General features: G+C 47.0%; 1 protein-coding gene across 1 annotated transcript in view; it reads right to left on the bottom strand.

The window, feature by feature from the left end:
- The window catches only part of CSMD2 (CUB and Sushi multiple domains 2), a 304,852-nt gene that overhangs the window by 97,125 nt on the left and 181,372 nt on the right, over positions 1 to 26,355 (bottom strand). Inside the window, exons 14-22 of the mRNA XM_059830635.1 lie at positions 20,352 to 20,678; positions 17,911 to 18,105; positions 15,204 to 15,342; positions 14,308 to 14,495; positions 13,737 to 13,925; positions 13,391 to 13,507; positions 7,233 to 7,448; positions 4,772 to 4,960; positions 577 to 746 (exon numbers count right to left, since the gene is read on the bottom strand). Coding sequence (XP_059686618.1) covers positions 577 to 746; positions 4,772 to 4,960; positions 7,233 to 7,448; positions 13,391 to 13,507; positions 13,737 to 13,925; positions 14,308 to 14,495; positions 15,204 to 15,342; positions 17,911 to 18,105; positions 20,352 to 20,678 — 1,730 coding nt within the window. The remainder of the gene's footprint in view (positions 1 to 576; positions 747 to 4,771; positions 4,961 to 7,232; positions 7,449 to 13,390; positions 13,508 to 13,736; positions 13,926 to 14,307; positions 14,496 to 15,203; positions 15,343 to 17,910; positions 18,106 to 20,351; positions 20,679 to 26,355) is intronic.

Below are 26,355 nucleotides of genomic sequence, written 5' to 3'. Positions count from 1 at the left end.
ATAGAGTCCCGAAACTTGTAAATGCAGATTCCTCTAAGACTGAGTACAGGAATGCTGAAGAGCTCGAGTCCTGCATTTAAATAACCCCCTTTTTGGGGCAAAGCAGCCTTGATTCCCAACAACACAAAAATAATGCTAAGAACCTCACACTTCCTCATGTGTTAACAGTTTCCCCTGTACAGCTACGCAGATACAAACTGAAGTTTAGCTACAAAGGAAGAAGCCCTGGCATTCCAACAAATCTCTAATTCTCAGGGAAAACTTCACAGCAGAAGGTGCAGTGATACGGCAAAGGTGCCTACATTTTTAATGGATACAGAATTTCTTTCGCATCCTTCTGCGGACTTCAAAGCAGCCGTGCCAGTGACTTAACGGCGCAGCAGTGACCACTGGTCACTAGCAGTCCCAGTATGAGACTCTTCCAGAGACTACCACTGCACTGTCAGCACTGTCTGGGCCTGGGAGGCATTTTCCAGAGGTTAGTCTCAGCCAACTCCATTAAACTCTTAGAATATCACTTCCCTTGCTCTCATTAGCAGCACAGTAGTGCTTCAATGCTAGAAACAGAAGAATTACCTTGAGGACATCTCCTGCCTCCAGTTCAAAAGTCCTGGCTTTCAGCTGGATCCCCTTTCCTGGCTGGGTCTGGATGGAGTAGATGCACTCATGGTTGTTGTTATAGTTTATTGGATAGTTGGGGGACAGCAGAACACCTTGGGTTCCAGTTACAGATGAACCACATTCGGCTATATAAAGACACAAAACCACATTTTAATAACCACACGTATATTCTAGCTGTACAACACATGCAGGTGATTCCTCCAAACAGCCACAGATGCTCACTCCTTCCCATGCCCATCTGCTAACACATCCATGGGCTCTATTTCCAAGTGCAGCCAGTAAACAAAACAGTGCTTAACAGCACTTCTATCATCATTAAACCTCAGGTGCCGTACAAGAGAGATTAATACCCTCTCCTTTTATGGATAGGGAAACTGAGTCACAGAAAGTTGGCGTGCTCAAATGCTATCTTGGGACCCAATTCAGAAAAACATTCCAAAATCCCTGGAAAGCCACCACCTGCTCAAAGCAGTGCCCATGTTTATGTTCCCTCCTCATTCGTGAACCAGAAGGAAAATAAAAAATTATTATTAGATTGAAATATTCAGTCTTTTCCCATGTTTATACAAAGTTCATCCTATACCTATATATAGTGTATAAAAATCATGGTATTCATTCAACAGTCAGCACAGCACTGATTGCTGGTACTAACGTGTGGCAAGCGCCAGAGCTCTTTGTGCAGAAAGACAAGCTTAGTGACACTTTCAAATAATTACACTTGATAAAGCTATGTCTGAATTTCAAAATCTTCCCCAAAATAATTTCCTGAAAGCTAAGAGGGCAAAATTTGACCTTATTTGTTGTTAATGCTGCCCTCAGCTCTCTTGTTCATCATCTGATGGTATTTGAAAGGACCTCTTGTCCCTTGCTCCCTGAGTTTTTTTTCTTCCCAGCTTTGCAGCTAACAATTACATCCATTCCCATTAGAAAAAGAGAGAAAACCAGGGATCCTTTTGCCTCTCAGTTTCAGAAACGAGCTCAAATTTGCGCATCTTTGTTTCCTCCCAAAATGTCACTCAAAGAACCACATTGGGCTCCGGTTTTTCTGTGGCATAGACAAAATTGACCTTTCTTGTTCAAAAGACCAGGGGCTGGGGACAGAGAGATGCTGATGTGGGAATCCCTACATACCTCTTGCTCAGGGGACTGGAAGGGCAGGGGTAGTTAATGTTACTGCAACTGCTTCTCCCTTCCCTGAGACAAGTTTATGTCCTATGAGAGGTTATAAACTGCCATGATTTCAGAAAGGAAGAAATAAGGAAGGAAGGAAATGAGGGAAAAAAAAAAAAAGAGTCCTTTCCCTGTTGTTATTCACTACTACCTGCAGTCCGTCCCGTTCCATTACATTCTTCTAGTAAGACTTCTCTGCTCCTTCAGCAGAACTGCTTCCTTTTCTACTCTGCGTAGCGTGAACAGCATTTGATTTTGAGCCAAATTTGAATTTAGAAGATTTGTGTGACTCAAAACTTAGCAGAACGATCCTCTTTAGAGAAGGAAGAGGATGGTGCTTTGGAGGTCTGACCTGCCTTGGATGTCAGGAGATCACAGTTTAACGCTTCTGAAAAATAGCAATAACCATCTTTCACCCCTGATTTTTATGTATTTTAATTGCTAGCTTTTAAGGGCACAAACTCTCGCTCATACGAACATGCCACGGTGAGTGTAAGAGGACTGCTATGGGCACGTCTTCACTACATGAAGTAGCGAGCAGACATCCAAGTGCATGATGCAGCACTACGGTGGCAGCACTGAGCTCCACCAGCGCTCATGGGACAGCGTGAAAATGAGTTCCTACGGGCTGTTATCACAGGGAGGAGGCAAAACTCCACACCACTCATGTACAGCTTGCGGGCCTACTTGCAAAACATCATCCAAAGGATGTCCTCTCCTTAGAGGACGCCTGCTGCCAGCACTTGCTGCTTGTCCGAGTGCCTCGTGTCAGCTCGGACCATTGCAGCCTGTTTGCTAGATGTATATACAACCCCCCAACACGTGTAAAGCTGCCTTGCAAGCACCACGTGTTTAGGATTCTTTGTTACTCCCTGATTAGCTCCCACATGAGCAAACCATGAGTCGTTGTTTTCTCGGCCTATTTACCCTGAAAGATTTTCAGCTGTAGAACACGGGCTCCCTGTTCCTCCGAGTCCCGGTGGTTTGCGTGCACAGCTGGGGAGAGTCACTCCAACTCGCCCTGAAAACAGCTTTTCCGATTAGCTCGCTCTGCCTCGTCCCCACGAGTCCTTCCCAGCATACAAAGTTGCTGTAGCTGATGGAAACCATCAGGGTGCATGTGCAGCTTTCTGGGCTGACTCTGCCATCTCTCCTGGTCCTCCAATAAAGCACGAGGGTGAAGGAAGCAGCAGCAGACACACCGAGAGGAGGTACTTGGGAGGCGACTTTCTCCTCCTCTCTTGCCAGGTATGTAAAGCAGGACATTCGCTTCGGCACAGATTACCCAGGGATGATGCTGGAGACGTCACCACTTGGGATCTGGTCTGAAGCAGCGGTTGGCGGGGAGCGTTCCTACCCTGGAGAAAGGGCTTGGCCAAAGGAACAAACGGCATGGGTTTCTCTCCAGACCCAGCTCTAGAACAGGAATTGAATACTACGTGTCTGGGCTGTCTGGCAAAAACAACTGAATCTCCTGTGATCTTAATGGGTAAGTCTCCGCTATCCATCTATATCCAGGGCGAGCGCACAGATCTGAACGTGCAGTGGGGACACTGTGGACAAAGCTGTCACCCTGCCACCAGAGCTCTGTGCACATCACCAGACAGTGAATTTGACCCATTATTATAAACCCAACATGCTAACTCAAACCCAGCTGCAGTAGGAAATTGGCACGTGGAAGCCAGTGTGTTCACTTGGTGATGATGTCTGAGGATCGAGTTTAAAGCTTTGTTACAATTCTTTTTGATTTCTATTCCCTTGATTAGCTTTCTCTGCAACCCGATTATTATTCATGCCCTGAAGAGGCTGCTTGTCACAGCAGGATGATGCAACCCTCTGACCTAAGCATTATGTGGTGCTGGGGAACGCATTCAGCATGACACGACTCAACAGAGTGAGAAAGCAGACTGCCTCTTGCTGGGATGCTCCCTTTGCGATGGCCCACAAAGGCCACTAACACAGATCAGGCGTTGCCAGAGTGAAAACAGGTAAGAGATCTGGTCTGCCTGGCTTGAATGAATCCTTCATGGCTCTGGGTGAGCCAGGCAGCAGCACAGCACTCAATAGTTTCCTACTTCCTAAACTGTACAACGAAAAGAGAAGGTGTTAAATCTTTTTGCAAAGGCCTGAAGCGTCCTTCTCCCTTTCTGCTTTCCTGCCGTAGCACATTGCTACTCTTGTTCTTTTACGCTAACCGTCACGCTCGGAGGGTACTGTGGGCTGGGCAGGGGGGTGCTCTGCAGCCCTTGCCAGACACGAGCGTCTGTAGCCCATCTGCATCAGGGACGACAGCCAGAAACCTGCTTAGTGTTGCAGATGAATTTTTCCTTTCCTCTATCCTTAGATTTATTTATTAGTATAAGTAATGGCTGGACAGGTTGCAAAAAGGACTTGCAATGGTTAGGAGGAGGAGCGAAAGGTGTAAAGTGTCGAAAACCTCTGGAGGATAAGGAAAAGGTAGAAGCCAGAGGGGATTTCCCAGAGACATCCATACTAACATGGAACTTGCATTGCTTAAGATCACCCACCCAGAAGCAGCTCTCGCGTCTGGACTATTAAGTTTTACAACATTCTGATTCAAAGGGAGGATGGCCTTAAAACCATGCTGTTTTACAGACACTGTCCCAAAAGGGATGACAGGTCTCCCACGGCTCACAATTCATTCACTCGTGCAATCACTGGGCCCCAACCGCAGCACTGTGGATGGGCTGCAGAGACGCAGCGCTTCTGCCGATGCGTGTGACCCAGTCTGCTGCGCACTTGGCGCGCCCCAACCCGGGAGAGGGCTGCAGCCCCTCTGTCTGTCACCCTTCTGCCTGTCCCTCCTGTCCCCACACACAGCCCCCTCTCCCCCACCCCTGCACCAACCACCCTGCGAGCTGCAAGATGCCATCCCGGGGGATGCCACCCATCCCTGCCCACCGAAACAATCCAGCACAGTGTAACCAACCAAGCAAAATGAAAGCACATGACCACCTACCAACACACCTTGGCAGAGGCGAACTCCACACACGCCGTCTCCCCCCGAGGCAGGTGATGCGGGACGCGCCCTCCAGCCGGTAGCCGGGGAAGCAGGAAAAGGTGAGGACATCCCCCACTCCGAACTGCAGCCCCTTTCTGATGCTGTAGGCTGGGACCTCCGGCTCGTCACAGGGCTCCAAATCATATTCTACAGGGGACAAACGGACATTTACGGAATGGCAGGGTGACACCTCGTTCTGCCCGGTGAGGGTACCCCAGTCCCTGAACGCGAGGATGAGGAGGGAGCTCTGAGTTTTCATCCAGCTGCCGTGAATCTCTGCAAAGGAAGCATCCGTGCGAGACGTACGTCCTGTTTGAGCCGTGAAGACCAGCTTGGGCTTCCCTCTCAATAAGCAGCCCCCAGGGTGTCACCAGGATCTTGATTTAAACCAACTCAAAATACAACAGGTCTCATTTTCTGTCACTGTTGTCAGACAAACAAGAAAGTGACATCAGTGGTGACAACACACGATGGAAATTTCTCATTCTCCCTCTGGTTTAGTCAAATGAAGATGAATTGATCCGGATGGGATTTCTGTTGCCTCTACATTACTAATCCTGAAAATGAATGAACACAGCATCCCGCTTGGGGAATGCAAGAGAACATTTAAGCTGCTGCTAAATGAAAGGTCACGCAGCATTATGGCTAATAGCCAAACGTGTGCCTTTGACCACAAAACATTGTGAAGGAAACCTGTTTTGAGTGGTGTTTTTTGAAAAATAACAGACCTGCAAAGTACAAAGTATGTACATATATATATAAAGGAAGCTAAAAATATAACTGACTCCCATTTTCATTTTCCAAGAAAGGAAAGAAGTCCCCAAACACATTAAAAGTAATAGTTATAATTAGATAATTCGAGGCAATTTTTCTGAAGGCAAAAAGCCATTTTTCCCCCATCAAAATGAAAGTTAATTGGAAACTTTCTGACTAGTTTCCATGGAGTATCATATGCAAATCCCTGACTTCAGAGGCCAGAACAAAGGTATCAGAACCAGTTCTCTCAGTGCAGCACGTTTTATCTGCGTCTATGGCAACAGCTCTGTCCGTCAAAGACAGCGAGCACATCCGCACCGAGCTCCACAATAAAAACGGTCGTTTCTCTTCCACACCAGCAGGCCGGATCTGCGGCTGCTGCCCTCAGGACTAAAAGGTGTGCTGAGATACAGAAAAGAACAGCACCAATATGATAAGCTTCTGTCCGGTAACTGATTGTTTCACCGAACAGCTTGTCAGGGTGCTCAGGCAGTAAAGATTACATTTTCCGAAACGTGTGCACAGGCAAACACCGTGGCAGTCATTTGTAGGACCTCGGGTTAAAGGACACAGTTAAACACCTTGCGCACTTCAACCAGAGATTACCCACAAAAAGCAATTATTTGCAGGCGTGATGATCTGTTCTGCATCAGCAAATGTACCTTTATTTCAGTCTCTCTCCCAGAGCACCACGCACATGCTGCTTTGCATTGACAACTTCTGAAAATCTGCAGTTTCATTTGAAGAAGCCAGCATTTTGTATAATCACAAACAGCTGAAGCCTGCATCAGAAGGTGCTTGCACACAGCCAGATCTTCACCGGCACATCAGGAGCGAGAAGGGTTGGTGCAGTCAGCGAAATCCTGCATCCTTGATGCCCTCCTGTGTGCCCCAGGAGGTCTGCTTTCATCTGCTGTTATAGCAGGTCAATCAGAGGAAGCCCAGCAAGAGAAAAATACTGTTTCCAGTTCCCCAGCAAAGCCAGTGGGCTCATGGAAACCTGGCCTAGGCTGCACATGGCACGTGTTCCATCTAGGACAGGCTGAAGCCAGCTGCAGAGGCTGGGTCACTGGATGAGCATCCAAGTGGAGCAATGAACCAAAGGAAAAAAGAGAGACCAGATGGAGAATGGGAGTGACCAGCTCTGCCTTGCCCCTTATCCAAGAAGTCCAGATTGCTCAACGTTGCCTTCCAAAAGATCCCATCTGTCCCAGCTTCCCACGTTGGAAATGGAAATGCTGTACCTACTGCAGTGATTTTCCTCTGATAAACAAAGGCGGCAGGCATCTGGAGGAAAGAGGGGTAAGCACACCCCAAGAAAATGCTAGCTGAAACTCCATAAACAGAGCAGAAAAGATGACCACGTGAAGAGGGAGAAGGCAACAAACACCTTTGTAGCAGGATTTAATTGCAGTGGGTTCAATCCAGTCATCTACTGGGGCTCAAAGGCAGACAACACTGCTACATCTGGTGATATGGGGACTGCCATGAGAATATTTCTTGGGACATACTGTGGGTTAATGCTAGAATAATTTACTGGGTTTACAAGAGGAGCGACCATCAGTGACCAAAATCACATGCACTGCATCAAAGTTATTCCCAAGATTAACAGAAAAGCGGGAAGGAAAGGAAAAGAATGAAGTCTGCCCACCGCTGTCCTTACCTGAGAAGGTGATGTTGAAACCCTCGTAGGACATGGAGAAGTCTGAGATGAAGCGGATTTGAGCAGAGAAGTTTCCAAAGAGCCCTGCACTAAGCGGGGCAGGGAGCCGAGAGCCCGTCAGTTGCTTCAGTGGCTGAGCAAAGCTGGTGTTTTCAGTGATGAGGAGGTAGTCGTGGCCGTTCTCCAAGTGAAAGGTATGAAAGGTGAAGAACACGCCTGCACAGAAGGAGAAATAGAGACAGCTTCAGCCAGCAGCATCCGTATGGCACCGCTTCGTCCCAGAGCCAAAGCCCCTCTCCTCTCCCTGGGACAACACCAGTACTGATTCCGTTTCCCAGTAAACAGCTGCGCAACTGAGAAGAAAAAGCACACTGAAAAGAAATTAAATAGATGAAAAAAGTAAACCAAGGGTACGGTACAAGGCCCAGAACAGAGAAAGATGGTTAAGATCTTCGATCCCTGTGCCTTTGTAACACAGGAACAGAGACGACACAGGCTCGCTCGAGGGATGGATCAGCAGCAGAAAGGACCGAGCCTGGCAGCTCAGAGGAGTATTTTATTTTAAAAGCATTGACCTTCAGATGGGTAGCAAGAACAGCAAAAGCTGTAGTTGTGAGGACTTGAAAACAACAAAACCAAGTTATGTTCTGGAAGGAATTCATACCTAGAAAAATAGGACTTATGCCAAGCATCAAGGTCAGAGAGGCTTTTCCAGAAGATGAAGTACGCCAGCAGTGTGACTGTGGAGACTTCGTGTGCTTTCCCTTGACGGGACCGAATGCTGGTCCCTGGAGGACAACAGGAGTGATCACACATGGACAGACCTGTTTCCTCAGCCATACCGGGCTCGTAAGCCGTTCACGTGCATCTCCCAAGTAAGGGCTGAGTCACGCAGCCGTGCTCCCTCCCAGCAGCACAGTGGTGTGGCCAGCAGCACCCCAGCACCTTGCTCCAGGGCCCAGCCCTGTCCTGCTGGGAGGGGGCTGCTCCTGGCCCTTCCCTGCTTGTGACCCACTCCCAGGACCTGTGTCCCCTCCGAGGCACGCGGTGGGAAGCGCACGTGCGGCCATTGCAGATTTTGGCAGGGCCCGCAGAGCCGGGCTGGTTAGCCCAGGTCTTGCCAGCCGTAGCAGATCTTAGAAGCAAAGAGAATCCTACACTTTTATCCACATTGTGCTGACAAAAATAAAACCCACGCCAGACCCAGCTACAGAAAGAACAGACAAACACAGGAAACTATTTTGTCTCTTCTTCCAAATTCAATTTCAACAATTTGAAACATTTTGGTGAGAAGGCTGTGACCTTGCTGCATTTGTAAATGAACAAGAAAGGAGTAATGGATTACTTAAAGTATGCTTCACACCTACAGACACAAAATAGCAAGTACTTCAGGGTTTTGCAAAAGCCTCCAGCTAGGTGATTTTTTCATGCTGGAATTCAAACGCAATTAGAAACACTTATTCTCTGGAAAATAATTCCACCTTTGAAAAACAAAAAACAGCAGCGACAGCTTTCAGAGAGCAAAGCAAGGCAGGATATCAGAAACCCTGTCACATTACCGTCACACAAAGTTAACCTGCTAAAGCGACGCCTAGTCATAAAAAAGCCTCTTTGCATTTATATGGCTTCCTTCATCCAAAGATCTTCGCACACTTTCCGAGCACCAAGGGGCAGCCCCCCAAGCCCCCGCTCACCCTGAATTGGCCTTTGCACTCCTCATAACCCCCTGAACTCGACAGGGCTGTTTGCAGAGGAACAGACTCCTCTGCGCAAACACAAGCGCTGCGATCTGGTCTTCATTAGTCACAGTTAGAGCCCTACCTCCTCGCGCGCATCAGGAGCGCCCAGTGGCATGACCAAGTTATTTCGTTTAAGCCAATGATTAACAACACAGAGATTGCCAGCCTGGGGAGACCCAAGGGCTGTCTTGCTCTGCATCCCATCTCTGCCAAAGTACAGCATCAGCTGCTTCAAGAGCAAGCACAGGAAATCTGTAAATAAGGATCAGAGGAATAATCTCCTCCTTGCTCCCTGTTCCCCATTAACTTCTGGAGATCAGGATGACACCAACCTAGAGATTGATTAAAGCTCTGGAGCATGAGATTTACTATCCATCCCAACAGTTTTTTGTCAGCATCAAATTATAACTCTGAATATTCCATTTATCCCTATGCCTATCCAATTACTTTTTGAAAGCTTACTGGTCACATGCAAGCAGTTTCCTTCCAAGAAATGAAGGACAGAGAGGCTGGTAACCAATACAAAGCCTTTCCCATGGAGATCGTTGGATTGGGAAGGAGCAGGGCTCACAGGACATCTCAACTGTCCCCTTCTCTCCCCGTCTTCGTCCCTGCCACGCAGCTCATCGCGTCTTGCTAACCTTCCATGTCCCAGGCAGAAGTATTTGTGTGACCCACTGCTTAGTGATGACCAAAAGCGGTCTTTACTTTTGACATTTCCTTTCTTATACGCAGGTAAATATTATATGGAGCCTGGCAGAAAAATTTTAGTTCCACTGTTCCCCCCGCAGAACTCCACGAGGTAGGAAACGTCTAACAGTTTCCAAATGTTTATTATTCTTGCCAGCAGTACAGTCGACTGAAAATAGATCTGACCTGCTCTGGCCTGAAAACTTGGTGAGATGCAGTGAATACAAAATGTCTTACCTTTTCCCTGTTTATCAACTGACAGTAAATTTATACCCTCGCCTTTACAAAACCCAATCTAAGGAACAGAAGTAATATCACTCCACCGAAATGAACACACCAGAGAAACACAAGCATAATTCAGTCGTCAGAACTGGGAGGATAGCCCCTGACTCCAGGTCTTTTAAGATAACAACTCTAATCACAGGGCACGAGGCCCCTCCAGCAGCAGAGCCGGTGAAGGGCTGTGTAACTGTGGCCATAAGGGCTAATTGCATACTCATTTTAAAGGATTTGTGACCGATTAAACCTTTGCTCTGGTCTGAAATCTACTGTGGCACAAAATGTCTCTGCAAACGCAGGGGTTTTTTTTCCATTCTCTGTAAAAGAAACAACAAAACAAATTATAGGGAAAAGAAATCACTTTGAAGTTCTCAGATTAAAAATAACAGTCTCTCTTTAAGCTTTTAAACACCTTCAAAATTAAGCTGCTTTTAAACTCAAATTGTACCGCTCACAAGTCCATAAAGTAAATCAGTGTCTGCAGCCACATAAAAATAACTGCCGTAACAACCAACTTGTTTCAATTAGGGGACTCGTGTGCTGGCCACGTGCGAGCTGGTCATAAGGATCGGGGAGTGAATAACTTGAGACCGGCTTTTACGATGCAGATCACCCCTGCTCGGTCACCGGCTCGGCAGGGACTAGTCCGGTGGACTGGGAGGCACAAGCCCTGAACTCTGCTCTATTTCATGGGAGCTGAAAGACTTCCCAGGCCTGGGACAGCAGCGGTGCTGCAAGCCCAAGCAGTAAGGCATTAGTAGAAGTGGGTGTGGAAAATGTAAAACTAGAACCGGAAAAATCAGGTACAATGAAAAATCAGATACGAACACTTAAGTCATGTAAACATATCCCCTGCTTGCAGCAGAATTGTTAAAGCTGCTGGGTTTAGCAAGCACCAAATTCACCCAGTGATCACTGATGCACCCAGAGGTCTCCAAGAACCGGGAGCTGACAGGCAAGGACAAAGCACAGAGAGAAGACTCCGCACTGCAAGCGCGCTGCCGATGAAGTTAGCCGAGAACGGGGTTCAGTTGTGCCTTTTTTTAAAGCCTGTTCTGTTCTCCAAGGACTAAATTCATTCCATTTCAGCGGCTACTGCTCGGACTCAGGATCACACTGTTCCACTGCTCTTTACTGAAGGAGAAGAAACGTTGCAGGAATGCTGAAAAGAGCTGGGAGAAGCTGGCTGCAATGTATTACACAGCAGTTTAACACAGCGACAGCGGGGAAAGTAGATCACTAAGACAGACAGAATATTGTTGCAAGAGAAAGGATGCATACGTATGTGTATGTATGTGTACACACGCTCCCACCAACACAGCCCAGCACCTAAACACACTTCAACATCTTCCACAGCACATTAGAGAAAAGGACATCTTTCTTTGTTCACCTCCTCCTTTCATTGGACTGGTAAATAAACAACTCGCCCGAACTACAGGGAAAAGGAAGGAGAGGTTTTCCTGACTGTAACTTGGCTATATACCAGCTTATTATAACTGTACAGCATCCTCCATCTATCCTCTCACCCTGACCTCTACCTGGATTTGGAGATTTCCTGCTTCCAAGCAGCTGTCTGGGTGAACCTTTCCTAGCCCAGACAGCTCCACAAGCGCAAGAAGGGTGATTCTGCCCGGGGGCGAAGCACTGCCGCTGCAGCCGCAGCTGGGTGCCCCGCAGAAGGGCAGCGGTGCGAGGAGGGGGATCCCACCTCCCACCGTGTGCTGCAGCTCGTTTCTAACGAGCTCCTGGAGAACAACCTTGAAGGAAGGATACCAGCAGCTGGTAAGGAGAGGGATGAAAATACCCAACAAAACACAGTCTGAGCACGCTCCTTTCATTGGTACAGAAGAGTCTCTGTTCTAGGAATCTTGTCCTCACCTTTCCGGCACAACCTGACAGATAAGAAGAGCTGAAACTCTTGTCAAAGGCCTGGAGGCCTATAAATTTTCACTACAACTAGCTGGACTTACAGAGCAGCTCACGGTTTGATTTTCTAATATTCATTACTGCAGCTAAGGCCAGAATTTCTGAAAAAGCTGTCAGGATTCAGACTGCAAAAGCTAGGACCAGCTTTTCAGAGACCTCAACATCCAGCTTCTCTGAGCGTGACAAACATGATCCGGTTCAAGACGGTCAGATCCAGGGCCGAATTCTTTGGATGATCCAGAACTGCATCACGCTGAACTGCTGTTAAGGGATGTGCTGTTTCCTGTACTACTGAACTGGCCACAGCAGGATCTTCTACAGGAGAGGGGACAAAAAGCCCCTAGACTTACATCGACATATCCCTACTATTTTAAAATACTCCATGATTTTTTGAGCCTTGCTTAGCTTGGTCAGAAGACTTTCTTCTGATGTTGGCATAAAAGCACACAGGCCAGAGTTGCACTTTCTCATATAAGAGAGTGTCAGCTTGCTGTGCTACGCTTAGCTTAGCTACAGGATAATGCAGCGTCTCATCGGAGAGCTGAATCCAAGGCAGAGTGGATTAATGAAGAGTGGATTGCTGCTACTCAACAGAATACTTTTCACAGCATGTGATGGTTCCCTTAATGCACTGTGCTGTTCATTGACAAGTTTATTTGCTGTAATACAAATGGTATTTGCAAAATTGGCTCATGATAGCTCCCGTCGTGCTGATATCCGGTACGACGAGACAGTTATATAAGAGCACATAAAGTTACATAAAGGGTTTACACCCTTTGTGCTTACCCCAGGCAGATACCGACTGCATCAGGAGAAATTACCTCCCGCCCTTGTACATAAAACTTGCTCTCTAATTGTCAAGGATACATTTTCTTGAAATTTTCCTCCAAGACAAAAGATTGGCCTGTGCTGCACAGGAGATTGGACTAAATAGATCTGCACTTTGCCTCTGTGCTGGCAATACTCCTAGCTAGTGGGGAAATGAGAGCTGCAGAACTAGGACAGAGCTGGGAACTGAGAGCTCGAGTTCTGTCCCATGGCTGGAAATTATTTACTACATGCTTCCATTTCTCCATCTGTAAAATGTTATATAGACAGTAATCCAGCACTGCAACAAAATATAAGGCTGAAAGTACTATCGAGTACCAAGTATTACTGCAGTGGTGTCAGTGGCAGCTCGCCCTTCCTCCATGGGGCATTGCTAGCAATACCAGGTATCCAAATACCAGCTAACCTTCCAGAGGATACCGCCACAAAGGTCAGAAACCAAAGATAACGCCCGGCACAGGCTCTCAGATCTGGAGGTTTGATACAGGACCATCTTTCCTTCTTAATCCTCTCCACCTTGAAGGGATTAAGAGATGTGACACCAAAAACCTCCGCATCTTGTCCAGAGACAATGTTTGAGTGGCAGCAAGAATGGCAACTGGCCAAGCACGTGGGTACCCATCATAACCAAAAGCACTTGTCTCCCACTGACCACCGTCCTCCAGTCCATCTCGAAAACTGCTAAAGGCTTCTCACCTTTTCCATGTGATGTTTCTATTGTCCACGTGCAGTTCAAGTTATTGGGATAAAAATCAGGGAAGCCTGGGGATAAGATGGTACCACTGGAACCACGAATGTAACCTCCACATAGAGCTGCAAAAAAAAAAAAAAGAAAGAATGAATTAAAGGATTCAAAACCCATCGTCAGCTGGAAGAATATCACTACTTCTGAGTCTCAAAACAAAGCCCAACCCATCAAAATTAAACACAATACACAGGTCAAATATTATTGTGGACTTCGCAATTGCTGCTTTGCTTTTGCAGCAGATCTGCAATGAAGCATTTGCCATCTCCTGCAGACGTTATCTTCTGCGCTCCTTACCCTCACAGCTGGGCAGCGGCCGGCTCCACTGGAAGTTCGGCTCACACTCCAGGGCTTCGCTGTCACTCAGGGTGTAGCCTGAATCGCAGCTGAACGTCACCAGTGCTCCCACGTAGAAATCATTCCCATGGCGCTGGCCATTTACCGGGATGCCCGGATCCAAGCAGTGGTCTGACTGGAGCTTCACAGCTGTGGCAAACAAACCCACTCGTGTCAGACCGCTCAGAGGCTGCAGAGCCTGCTGCAAGGTGCAGTAATTAGCCTGGGGAAGAGTTCAACTCCTCCTATGAGCTCAAAGTCCTACTGACTATCCCCAAAGTGGGAGGGTGAAATGGACAGAGGAACTCAGCTCTGTCTCCTAAAATCAGTAATATTCTGTAGATGCTAAAATAAAGAACTCTAAACAACCGAGATGGTCAAAAAGCAGAAACTGCTACTTGCAGTAGCTTCACATTCTCCAATCACTGTAATAGCGCTAACTGCCTGGCAAAGGGGAGAAGTGAGTCCAACGGGCCTCTGATTGAGTCCATTGTGCTGCTGGAGAGCGTGTAATCACATAACTTGCACTTACTTTCGTATCGGATCTGAAAACCTATGTCAGAGTGGCTTTTGTCAGTGGTGAAGAGGAGGTAGAGGTAGTTGCTGGTGCTGATGAGGAACTGGGGCACCTGAGTCCCATCATAGACACCTATCAACGGGGAAGAATAGGACCGGCCATCTCGCACTTCCAGGGTGTCATAATTCACCTCCGTCTTAAATCTGAAAGGAACACAAGAATACGTCTGTGAAAAACCAGCATGGCTAATTTTCCTTCACCGCAGTCCCAGAGGCGCTCTAATGACTAGAGGGCAGCACAGGCCATGGGGCAATACGTGGGTTCGTTTCTACTGCCTGACCATCTTACTGAGAACACGTCATTCCCCTCCTGTGCATTTTGGTTTCCTTCTCATCCTTCACCTGCCTCACCTGCTGACACCGAACAGTCTTTGCAGCAACATGTGTCTTACGCTACATGACCAATCACCTCGCGGACACACGGACCCCGGTTCAAGCAAGCACAGCCCTCCCCAAACAGTGAAATCCAGGGCAAGTCAAGAGTTCTGCACCCCTGAGTCAGGGCCAGATCCTCGCTGCTGCTTCTCCCCGGCAGGCTGAGCACGTGGGAGCTCAGCCTCCAAAAACGTGTCCTACGTGTGTCTAAAATAGCACTGCAAATGAGCAGGAGTTAGTCAAAACAAGAAGGGAAAAATCACCATTTTCCACCTTTTCTTCTTGAACGTTAGGTGAATTTTAATGTCTTGTCAGGAGTTAATTTAAGGGAAAAAAAAAGAGAGAAAGAGAACCTCACTGCCAAACACAACGCTGAGCAGTTCATTCCCATTTCCTCCGGGGGTGGCTGCAACCCAACACTGCTGAAACCACCAAGAAAATGCAAATAGGAAACTTTTGAGAACCGCAGGTGAGTACCTGTCAAACGTGATCTTGATGGGGTAGCCTGGCTGGGCCTCTATGACCCAGGCGCAGCTCAGGGAGTCCTTGTAGAAGCCAGGCCAGCCGGGGGACAGGATGGTTCCGCTGGGCGACGTCAGGTGGCCCCCGCACGGCGCTGGGGACAAGGAAAACGACACAATTCAGGTGAAGAGCATCACGGAAGCTGTGGCACGATCGGACGTACCCCTCCCTGCCAGGCGGTATTGTTCTGCCATGCAATAGCTGTCATATGTTATTGTTTCTCACATGTTAAAAATCATCAGAACCAGATGAAATAACAACCCTAGCTGGTAAGAAACTGCCTTTTCAGCGTAAATGGAAGATGTAGCAGCCTGCTTCTGCATCTGCGGGAGTCAGTAGCCTGACCTTGTGCAGCGGCTCTAAGGGGACAGGGTATAATAATAATTATTAGATATAAACCCAGAGAAAACTGCAAGGTCAGTTTGCATTTCAGTAGCTGCAGGTGCCAGAAAAATCTTTCATATCTGTGGTAATTGAGTCACGTCTTTACTTCCACAAGGGACATCACAAGACTATGGCATTTATTCCACATTGTGGTCCCTTGTGCCATCAGCAGAAGCTAAAGGCAGATTATTATCTTTTCTGGAAAAAGGACGCTGGATCTGATGGACCAGAGGTACAAAATCCCATAGCCCTAAATAGCTGCAATGTATTGTCCTTTAGAAATCAAATGGGATAGAAAAGCGTGTCTGTCCCTGTGAGTTTGCATTCCCCCTGCTCAGCACTTTGCAGGAGTCATCACCAGGTGTTTCTTCGCGTCCCACCGAGTCAAGCCACTGGTGCTGGTCACGCATGACTCGCATGGCAGCGTGACCACGTTACTGTCACAGCCTTCGGGAGCTCCCACGGGGCAGAGCAAGCCCGTCGTCCCACGATACTCGCTGCCGGCTGAGTCCTCGTGGACCAAGGGGACCCTGCTCCTCCAGAGCAGCTGCCGAAGCACCAACCCAGGGCCGACCCTGGTGCCAGCTTTGCGCAAGGGATACGAAATGTCACACTTGATACGACCTTAAATATCTATGTAAGTCTGGGCCTGGAACCTCCACTGCTGCTCCGAAGGACGCCAGATGAAAGTCAATTGATCTCAACTGGATCCTCACTAATTATTTTTGAACAAGAGGCTCCTTTCTGCCCCAAAGCTACATAATTTCCTGTCAGGTCTTCTATCCATCTTTCAACTCTTTTTTTAGGTCTCTCTCTTTCCCATTAATTTTTTCAGGCACTAAACAGTACTTTAGAACTATACACCTCCTCCTTGTTTAAAAAGGCTAATTAAAATGTACACTTAACCAAGCGCATACTGAAGGGTGAGTCAAAGAAACCACCACTGTGATCACTGAGAAAAAAGAACAAGTTAATGGCATAAGGTTATCAAAGCCTCCAAAGATAAAAGTTGATTAAAAGTGTATTATTTAAGGTATGTTTCCCTTCCACACTTACAGATGCATAAACTTAAAGGTTCATGCTTGTGAAAGTAATGGAAACCCTGAACCAAACCTGCAGACATTTTATTGTCAGCAGCTTCCAAAGAAAAGAATACAAAAATGTCCACCTTCTTATTACATAAAAAGTTACTGAACACAATTGGTACCTTCTTTCAATCTGAAAGACAATGGACTAGATTGTGCGACTTCTGCTGCTCATCCACTTGAACAATACATGACCAATTACCAATTATTTCTCAATAGCACAGTGCTTGTTATTCAGATTGCTGTAAATACCAGTGCAGGGCATCACTTCCCTGAGAACAGAGGGCAGAGGAAGACTTTTCACTTCTAATGAGCTCTTTCTTCACTTCTCTTTTCCATAGAAGAAGCCTTAAAGGACTAGGAAAAAGCTTTGAAATCTGTATTTAAGCCTTTAATTGAACCCATCTCCCACATTTCTGGGTTGGCTATCGTAGCTGCTGTGGCAGAGATGTAAACACAAAATTTCTGGCTCTCGACTGCCAGAGTCCGTTAGACAGGACTGATGCACGACACTGACAGACACACCAAAGGTGTGTGTGTGCGTATGAATATTTGCAGCAATGAGTTCATTTTTCACAGTAAAGATCTGTACCTTTTGTTTCTTTCATAATGTAAATACTATAGATTTCACATGTATCAAAAATCAGGACAAAAAAAATATCGCCACGTATCTTCCATTCACTGTTCTTTAATTCCCTTTGTGACAAAAGTAGCAGGGAAACTTTTAGTCATCAGTAAATCAAAGCCTTTTATTATGGTTATTAGAAAAACACCTGTTGTAACAAGAACTGAGCTAATAAAAATAATCCCCATCATTCATTTCACAAAAACTTAGAAAGCAAACCGAGTTCAGCACTCGGTGATTATTGGACTGGCACTTCCTCTTAAGCAAACTCTTCCGTGCAGACGACACCTTCCAGAGCTGCGTAAAATCCTGGCCGTAACTGAGAAGCTGAGGGTTAGAACTAACTCAGCCCAGTGGTCCTTCAGCTCTCAGCAACAAACGCTTCTGCCTGTATGATGGCAAAAGCCTCCCTCAAGGCCAGCGCCGTATACCTTCGCCATGGGTTATCTGACTGGGACCTTGACAGACAGAGCTATCACCCTTTTTCCCCAAAAGGCTGCAAACACCCGGGGATCATCCTCGCTCCAGAGTGCACATGCAGACTAGTAGGAAAGACGATAACATTTACCTTCACACCTGAGCACTGCGTTGTTCCAGACTACGTTTCCTTCCTTCAAGATGCAGGTGATGGTTTCTGAGCCGTGGGTCCTAATGAAGCCCTCATCGCAAAGGAAGGACACCGAGCTGCCAAGCTGGAGGCTGTCACCAAATCGCTTTCCGTTCACGGGCACGCCAGGGTCAGGGCATTCGTTATGCCTAAATGCTAAGCGGGAAAGAGAAGAGAATAGTGAGTAACTTGTTTCCCCAACCTCTGGCCAATTCAAAAGAAGTATGTTGGACCACAAACTCAGGAATTAAACAATGGTTTCATGTCTTTCCTATGGAGACAACAGCACTCCATCTCGCCCCTAGACAGTGGACCTTCCTCACAGGGAAGACCAAACAGCACTGACTTGAATTTGGCCCACTATCATCCTGGCAAAGCTACTGTGTTCTGCACAGACAAGTCAGCCTGTGGCAGAAATCATGTCACCACCTCTTCCCTACGCTGCTAAGACACCCACGTGTGTGTTCCCACAGTTCAACTGTTCATCTAGTTGAAGAGGCTTATGGTTTTCTATTCCCTGTCCCTACTGCAAGTGTTCATTTGCAACCTGAGAGAGGAAGAAAGAGATTAAAACCATTTGCATCCAAGAGGTGCTGAGATACAGGGGCCAAAAAAGAGCCTGCAGAACCAAGTTATCTTCTTAGCAACCTTTCAGATATAAAAATGCACAAACACTCAAAACAAAGAAAGATTTAAAAAACTCTAAAAAGACTGCAGTGCACGCATCGGCATAAAGAGGATATAAGTCAATCCCTAATGAGAAAAAAAAGGAAGCTTTAAGGCCCTGTGGTTAAAAGTAAAGGTCCTCTCAGCATGTTCCATGATTGACTGCCATACAGTCCCCGACCTTGCTTGTCACCATTACTAGGACAAAATGAAGGACACGCAGCAATTACCTTTCTAGGTGTGGCAAAGTTGCGTGTGGAATCGCACAGACACATAGCTCTGTTGAAAGGCCTGCCCTTTTCCAGCAGTTAAAAACTAGGCCAGCCAACCAATCAGAAAGTAAGTCGACAGCCTTAATTCCCCATTAAGTGCATAATTATGTACTATATCTTCATATGCTGGGAGGTGGTCTTCAGAGATGAGCAGCATATGAAAGATTAAAGCCTCCAGATTAATTACACACACATGCTTTTAGTATCTTTAATGCACTTGACCAAATTCAGATGAGTTCTGGACTTCCTACAGAGCATCGTTACTCTTATAATATCTTGTTATATACACTGCTAAAGGGGAAAACACAGGCTGAATCTGTTCCTTGTGCTCTTCTATCTGTCCCTTGTAGCAATACGTTGTCTCCTCTCATACCTAGACTGAAGGAAAGGATGGTAAGGTGTCCGACACAGACTCAGGAGCTCCCTTTCGGTAGTTCAAGCAGTCAGAACACATTAACTCATGTGTACTTAAGAGTAATTTGCAACAACAAAAAATTTGGCTTAAAATGTCTTCATACAGGGGACAGCCACAACTCCCAACACAGGTATGTAATGTATCGGAGATGCATACTGGAGGGCACTGCTAGCATTTCTGGATGAGGAGTCTCCCTACTTGCAGGATCTAGGACTCAATCCTGGATATGTGACAACTACATAAACAAGCTACTTCATCTGATGAGCCTTCAACCTGCTATAGTGTGGCAAATGATTTCTTAAGACCTCTGATTTTTTTTTTTTTTTAAATAGAGGATTTCAATCATAGCTAGAAAGGCTATTAATTTACCTGTGCCACTAAAGGCTATTATAACAAACTTATTTACCAGTTCTGCTGAATAGGTTTAATAATGCTCTTTAGAAAATTATAGGACAATACGAGGATAAAATTACCATAGCATTCATTTGAGATTTGAAGACTGGACTTAAGTGAAGCCAAATATATCTGCAGAAGTTTCAGTATTTTAAGACATTGCTACATGTTTTCCTTTATCTTCAAAGTCTGGCATGCTTTTAGGTGTCAGCAAACGATGACAGCACTGACTGATGAACCCAACCATCCGAGATCTAATGGCTCTGCCTGATCTGCATCAAGCTGTCCACAAAGCACTGTCTCACCTCAGTGAGCAGAATGGAGGCACAGAGAGGGACCGCAGAAAGCCCACATAACGCAGCAAGCTGCGGGGAGAACAGAAACCCTGGCTGCTCCGGGGACAGATCATCCAGGGCCAAATCGTTTCTTTCACCACTGGAAAACACTTAAACTTCACAGCCAGAGAGAACGTGTGCCATCAGCTCTAAGCTTGAAACCAATCCTCAACTACCCAACTGCAAATCTGAAGTAATCCCCAATTTTCAGACTTACTCTGGATTTGCAATGGTTTTAGTGAGATCAAACTCTTGCCCATTAGTCCCCAACAAGAATTTAGAGCTTGAAATGAAAACTAGAAGGAAGGATCTGGCACTTACTGGTGAAGGTTATGTTGAAGCCTCTCTTCTCCATGGAGTGGTCGGTCTGGAACTCCAGCCTGGCTACGTGACCGCTGCTGGTCAGAGAGGAGGGGATCTGGTTTCCTGAGAAGGTCCCCAGCACCGGAGATTCAGCAGTCCCACCATCCTTCACGGCTAGGAAATCAAACTGGGGCTCCACATCAAAATCATTGAAAGCCAAGTGAATTCGGCTCTCGGGTTTAGCTATAATCAACCAAACACAGTGCAAGCTGCTTCCGTATTCTTCAGGGTAATTTGGTGACAGCACAATCCCAGATGGGGTGGTGAAGTTGAAAAAGCAGGAAACTGCAATAAGAAATCACCGTCAATCATGCAGCACGGTGCTCCTGCAAGCTGCCCTGTCATGCCTCCCCCTCCCCTTATCCCTTGAGCTGGGCGATTCCTGCAAATTCCCAATTGCTTTGCTTCTCAGAGAGAATTAAAGAAAGGAAGGGCTCAGTGCTCCATTCACGCTAGATGTCAGTGATTTATTTGCATGGGGAAGAAGTGACTTAAAGTAGTCTCCAAGTCCTGGTTTTGGTTGATTTCCAATTTTCCAGCCTAGCACAGCCCTGCCCCTTTTTCCAGCACCGCGCTTCCTCACGCCGATGGAGGCTTTGGGCCAGGCACCGTGGAGCACGCGTTTCTTCTACTGCAGGAAGAAAACGTCACTCAGCCAGGTGGGGATTTGGTATTTTGCAGGTGAATTCTCCTGCGTATCCCCGAGAGGAAGCCTACACAAGAATCAAACATGTGACTACAGCAGGGGTTACAAAATAAAGTTAGCATTAAACGAGTTAGACTTTTTAGCAATGTCTTCTGTCGTGGCCACAACTCGGCACAACCGACAACCCCTGAGCTAAGGAATCGGCTGAGCTGTCGCCCCAGGCAGACCTCCACGCTCCTCTGCTGCTATGGGACCCAAGCTTTTTAGTCTGAAGCGCTGGGTGAACTGCAGACACACTTTTGAGTGCGGTGCAGACTTTCCAGGGTTTGCTGAAAAATCCGCACTTAGAGTTGACCTTGCTGTTTGCTAAACGCAGTTTTCACCCATGCTCCTCATGTAACCGCGCCCGGGCAGTCCCACTGCATTTAGCCAAACTCCTCACGTTCGGGCCATCCCCATCCTATATCAAAAATTTGTACGATACAGCCCTAAATGATCGACTCCATTGAGAAGGAGCTGTGAGTCAATTTGCCTTTGACTATCTCCTCGGGCAGCTCTTTATACCTGTGCCAAACGAGCACTGAAAAATGAAGGCTGCTGCTCGGTGTTGGTAGTGGCGTTGCTGCGCTGGGCAAGGAACAGCTCGAGAACCTTCCCGAGCTTCCCCCAAGGGCCAGGGGCTTGGGAGAGCTCAGAGCAAGCGCTGGCAGGCTGCAACCTGCAGCCCAGGTGTAGGGCAGCCCCCCTTCCCATTACAAATAAATCACTGACTTCTGCCGGGCTAGCATGTTACCAAAAAGAGGCACCAAACTAGACTGACATTCCCATGAAAATAATTAAAACCAGTCTTAAAGTAAGTCTTAAGTTGAGGGAGGGGAAGAGTGCATATGAAAAAAAATCTTTAGCTCTTAAGGGTTTTCAATATATACTGTATTGCAGCTGACAAGGTCTACTAATTTGAAAAAGCGAGGCTGCCTTTTAAGTGGTACCTATGCAATGTTTTTGGTATTTTATGTATGTATGCTTCACTCATCTTTTTCCCCCACCATCACCCTTGGTAAAATCCATCACTTGGAGCACGCATCTCGCTAATTCCTGGCAAAAGGACATCACACAGAGGATGAGACCAGTTTTAGTTTGGCATTTATACGATTATTTGGTTCAATGCGCACCCTCCCTCTGTTACTTTCCCCTCTGTCTTCCTTCAACGCTTAATGGTTTCAGGTCAAATAAGATGGACATTACCATGACGTTATCAAGGCTAAGAGCTACACAATCTGTTTCCTGCTCTCAGCAACAAAGAGAACAGATTAAGGAGAAAACAAACTGCAAAACATCCTCAGGATTTTGGCTGTTTACTAGGTGCTGAAATATCAAGGGTTGCTGTCAAATAATTCTGTCAGCATAAGCTTGGTATAATCTGCCCAGGAATAGTTATTGAAAATAAATGCATGCACACACAGAGAAACATCTTAGCGGTAGAAACCCCTCCCAGGAGCTAGGTATCTCCTATAAATTTTTAAATCTAAAGTGCAATAAATTAGCATTCATAGAGGACCTACAGTATCACACAGCCAGCAACAGAGAGGTACAGTTGCTAGCGCAGCTATTACGGAACAGCGCTGGTGGCTCATTTCAGGAAATCACAACAACAAAGAACTTGCTGACAAAAGAAAGAAAAGCAGAGTGAAGGAAGAATATAAAATTAACCTTTGCTAGATAAAACAAAATGGCAGATTAAAAAGTAACAGATAAAAAAACCCCAAAAGTCTCCACTGCAGGGAATTAAATGACAATTTCGATTTGCCGTAATATAACAAGCATAGGAGACAGGCAAGTTGCAGGCTGCAGGACAAAGGCCACCGTCCCACGCATCCACATCCCACGGCCATGGCACAGCACCAACGTACGAGCTCTCCTCGGCACAGCGAGGAGCCCGGCTTTGCCTCCCAGAGGGTCACGTCCAGCCCAGGAAGCGACAACTGATCCAGAAGGTTCATTAACAAGATCACGGTGTCTGCGATATGAGGATTTTCTGTATCTTTTTAAGCAGGAAAGGTTTTTCTTCAGTGTGAAAGGGGGTTTTTGGTCTGGGGCTGCACTGGACAGAGCCGACACCGGGATCCATGTCAGCCTCTGCTTTCTCAGAAGTGCTTTGCCGGACGCTTGGATAAAAGCGGGAGCTGTTTAACAGTATGTCACAGACAGTGAAACGTGCTATCAGAATGAAGATGATAGTGCCCAAGAAAGATGGAAGACAGCTGAGCACTACCTGTCTCACGCTGTTTTGTGCATCCGAGACAGTGAGGAACAAAGTGCCCTGAGGAGTGAGCAGTCATTCCAAACATGACAGACAGACAGAGGTCAGCCCTGCTGCCTGCAGCCTGTCCGTCAGGATCACCGAGTTAGGAACATCCGTGACTCTGAGGCCTTGAGCTAAGAGATGGAAATTAGTATTTATTATGATTGTTCTTAAATGTTATGAGAGACATTTCATTATGTGCATAGGATAGGTTCAAATTTATAAGCCTATGCTGAGCTTCATCAATAACTATTACCGATCAAGTACTGCAAAAGCAGTAAGAAAAATTCCTTTATTAAATACAGCAGAATAAATCACAGCAAAACTCAGTAGGAACAGAGTACCCTAACAAAGCCAGTGAGACCCATGGCATTAAAGAATGAATACAAGATATTTATTCAAGTCACCACAAACATTATCAAGATTCTGCATTCATTTAGAGCAGCAAAACAGTGAAGAAACAGCTCATTGCTTCTTCTCTTAGGAAGTCGAGTGGGACACATGGCTGTGGCATGAGGGCTCTGCCCCACGGTCCCAGTGCGAGATGCTCACGGCTGAGCTGAACACGGAGGCGTCTGACAGTTATTCACCAGCACAGCCGCTTGTTTCTGCGCTTTCAGCCAGGAGCAATTTCTGCATTTGTCTGGTCAGTCTAAGCACAACTTGCTTCTCTTTTCTTCTGCCTTCAAAAGATCCTGCCTCCTCACAGACCGTCTCGCCTCTCCTGCGAGGCATGCCTGGTGGCCCCATCTCTGCTCATCCTGCACGTGAGAATCCAGGGCTGATCCCGGGGAGAGGGCACACCTGCAATGCATGGGAATGGGAAAGGCACCAGGTTCAGGGGCTGAAAACCAAGCAGGGAATCACTGTAATAATTTCAGTCTCCATGGAAACAAACAAAAAAATCCTGACTTCTCTCTCAGCTTCTAGATACCATTCCCACAGACTCTGACCACTTGGGAGAGAGCCTGAAGACAGCAACAGATTTTCTGCCTTACCTTTCATTTCTAAGAAGATCCCTCCTCTAGGCATAGCTTGCTGATGGACTAGAAAAATAGGACCTCAGCAGGAGCCTGGTTAATAGCCGGCATGCCTCACTCGGGGAAGCGTACGTCCCGAATAGCTAACGGTGCTGGAAGCTCAGGGCACTGTTCAAGCTGCGAAGCAAAGTGCTTTACATTTTGTATTTTCCTCAGTCTGTATCTGCTAATAAACATATCTCTGCATCACAATCCATTTTCCTTCTTAAAACCCTGAGGCACCAACAGGGCAAGTAGGAGGTGAGGGAAAGGAGTCTAGAGCAAATAGTAACTGGGAGAACTTTTTTTTGTATTTCAGAGCAACAAACTCTTCAGTTTACTCTGATGGAGTAGCTGTGGCTGCCAGCATGTGGCTAACCAGGGGCAGGAGAGCAGGTATGTTAAGAATAATGAAAAATAGGCAGGGTTCGGGTACCAGATCTTGAGGAAAATATCATCAGTGAACTTAAAACAGACTGTATAGGAGCCTCTGTGCACACAGAAGAGAGCTACAATACCAAAGCGGGTTTCATTTCTACCCACTCAAAACAGGAACAACGAGTGGGTTACTGGGAATAAGTTAAGTTTCTTAAACTTACTGGAAGACGCTGATCCCACTAGGACAGTGTGGGGCTGCATGTCTGCAGGGTTTCTGCAGCCATCTGTTATTCAGGAGGTGCTCCAAGGCTTCCGCACAAAGACAAGATCCTTTCCTGTGTGTCCCTGTTTATTTTAAGGGAACTCTGCCACTCCTGCAGTCTCTCTTGGAAATCGGTGGCGGTGTCCACACAAAGACGTAGGTTTAATTGTCACTTTTTGGCAAAAGCCCCACAGCAGTCTAGCGCTCTCGCTATGTACCTTTCCCGTTTTGCTCCTTGGTGGTTTAGCAGAGGATCCTTCCTCTGCTGCAGCGCTCGGAGCCGTCTGCCAGCTGCTGCAACGCATCCGTCTCCCGCAGGCTGGAAGCCGCAACAGGCTGGGACTTGACTTGACTCTCCACGCAGTCCCACGGTCTCGGCACGCTCAGTGCGTGAAGGATGACCGCTGAAACACCAGAAAGGGCAAGGCACCCCCAAAGCGTGCCAGTGCAATTGGGGCGATGGCAGCTGCACACCACTGACCAAGTGCAGCAGAGGGTGTGCGGGCAGGTTCAGCCACGCGTGAAGCTCTGCTTGTGGGGAGCAACAGAAGGAGCCTTAAAGATAAACTTGCACATATCGACTTCACCTGCAAATTAGAAATGCCCCATTGCAGCCTTCTCAAACACAAACCCCATGTGTAAAGCATTAAAGTAAAATAAGGCAGGCATAAGGGAAACTTCTCTGCAGACCAGACTGAAGATGGCAACGTAACACACACCACATTCCCTTTTTCTGGATATAGAGATAGGGGAAGGGGACAGAGACAACCTCCTTGCCTGACAAAACCAGTAAGTGTCATTTCAGATTCAGACTCATGTAAAGAGGAGCAACCCATCATGCTGAGCAATTGCTGTCAGGAATACGGACAGATGCCTTGGCACAGGACAGCTCATTTATAGCAGCCTGAAACCCTATCAGGGTAACAGTTCAACTGATTCAATCAGTAAAATAACAAGCGTGGAGACAACCCAATAAACTGCATCCTCCCGCTCAGCGCTGAGAGCGCAGCTGGGAGCACCGCTGCTGAGCTGCACGCACAGCGACGTGGCCCGACACCCCTGGGAGGTCCTCTACTCCAGCTCTCCCCACGCAGAGGCTCTCTGCAGGAGGAGCATCCCTGCTGAGGGCGTGAGAGCTGGCCCCGTCTCCTGGACCACCACCACAACCTCACCTTGCACCCTCCAGCCTTAGCACTGCAACCTTCTTGCTGAACCAGGCTGCGTGCCCAAGTACCCCAAGCCCCTAACAATTTGTCAGAAACCAAGAGAACACACGGAGCAGCAGCTCACAGCAGGAGCCTGTTTCTTTCCCTACAACCCCTAGACAGAACTCACTGACAAAGTGACACCAAGGA

This window comes from Gavia stellata, chromosome 29 (assembly GCF_030936135.1).
Source record: "Gavia stellata isolate bGavSte3 chromosome 29, bGavSte3.hap2, whole genome shotgun sequence".
Taxonomy (NCBI): Eukaryota; Metazoa; Chordata; class Aves; order Gaviiformes; family Gaviidae; genus Gavia; species Gavia stellata.
The sequence above is the reverse complement of the archived record's forward strand: the minus strand, read 5'-3'. Positions and strand labels throughout refer to the sequence as shown.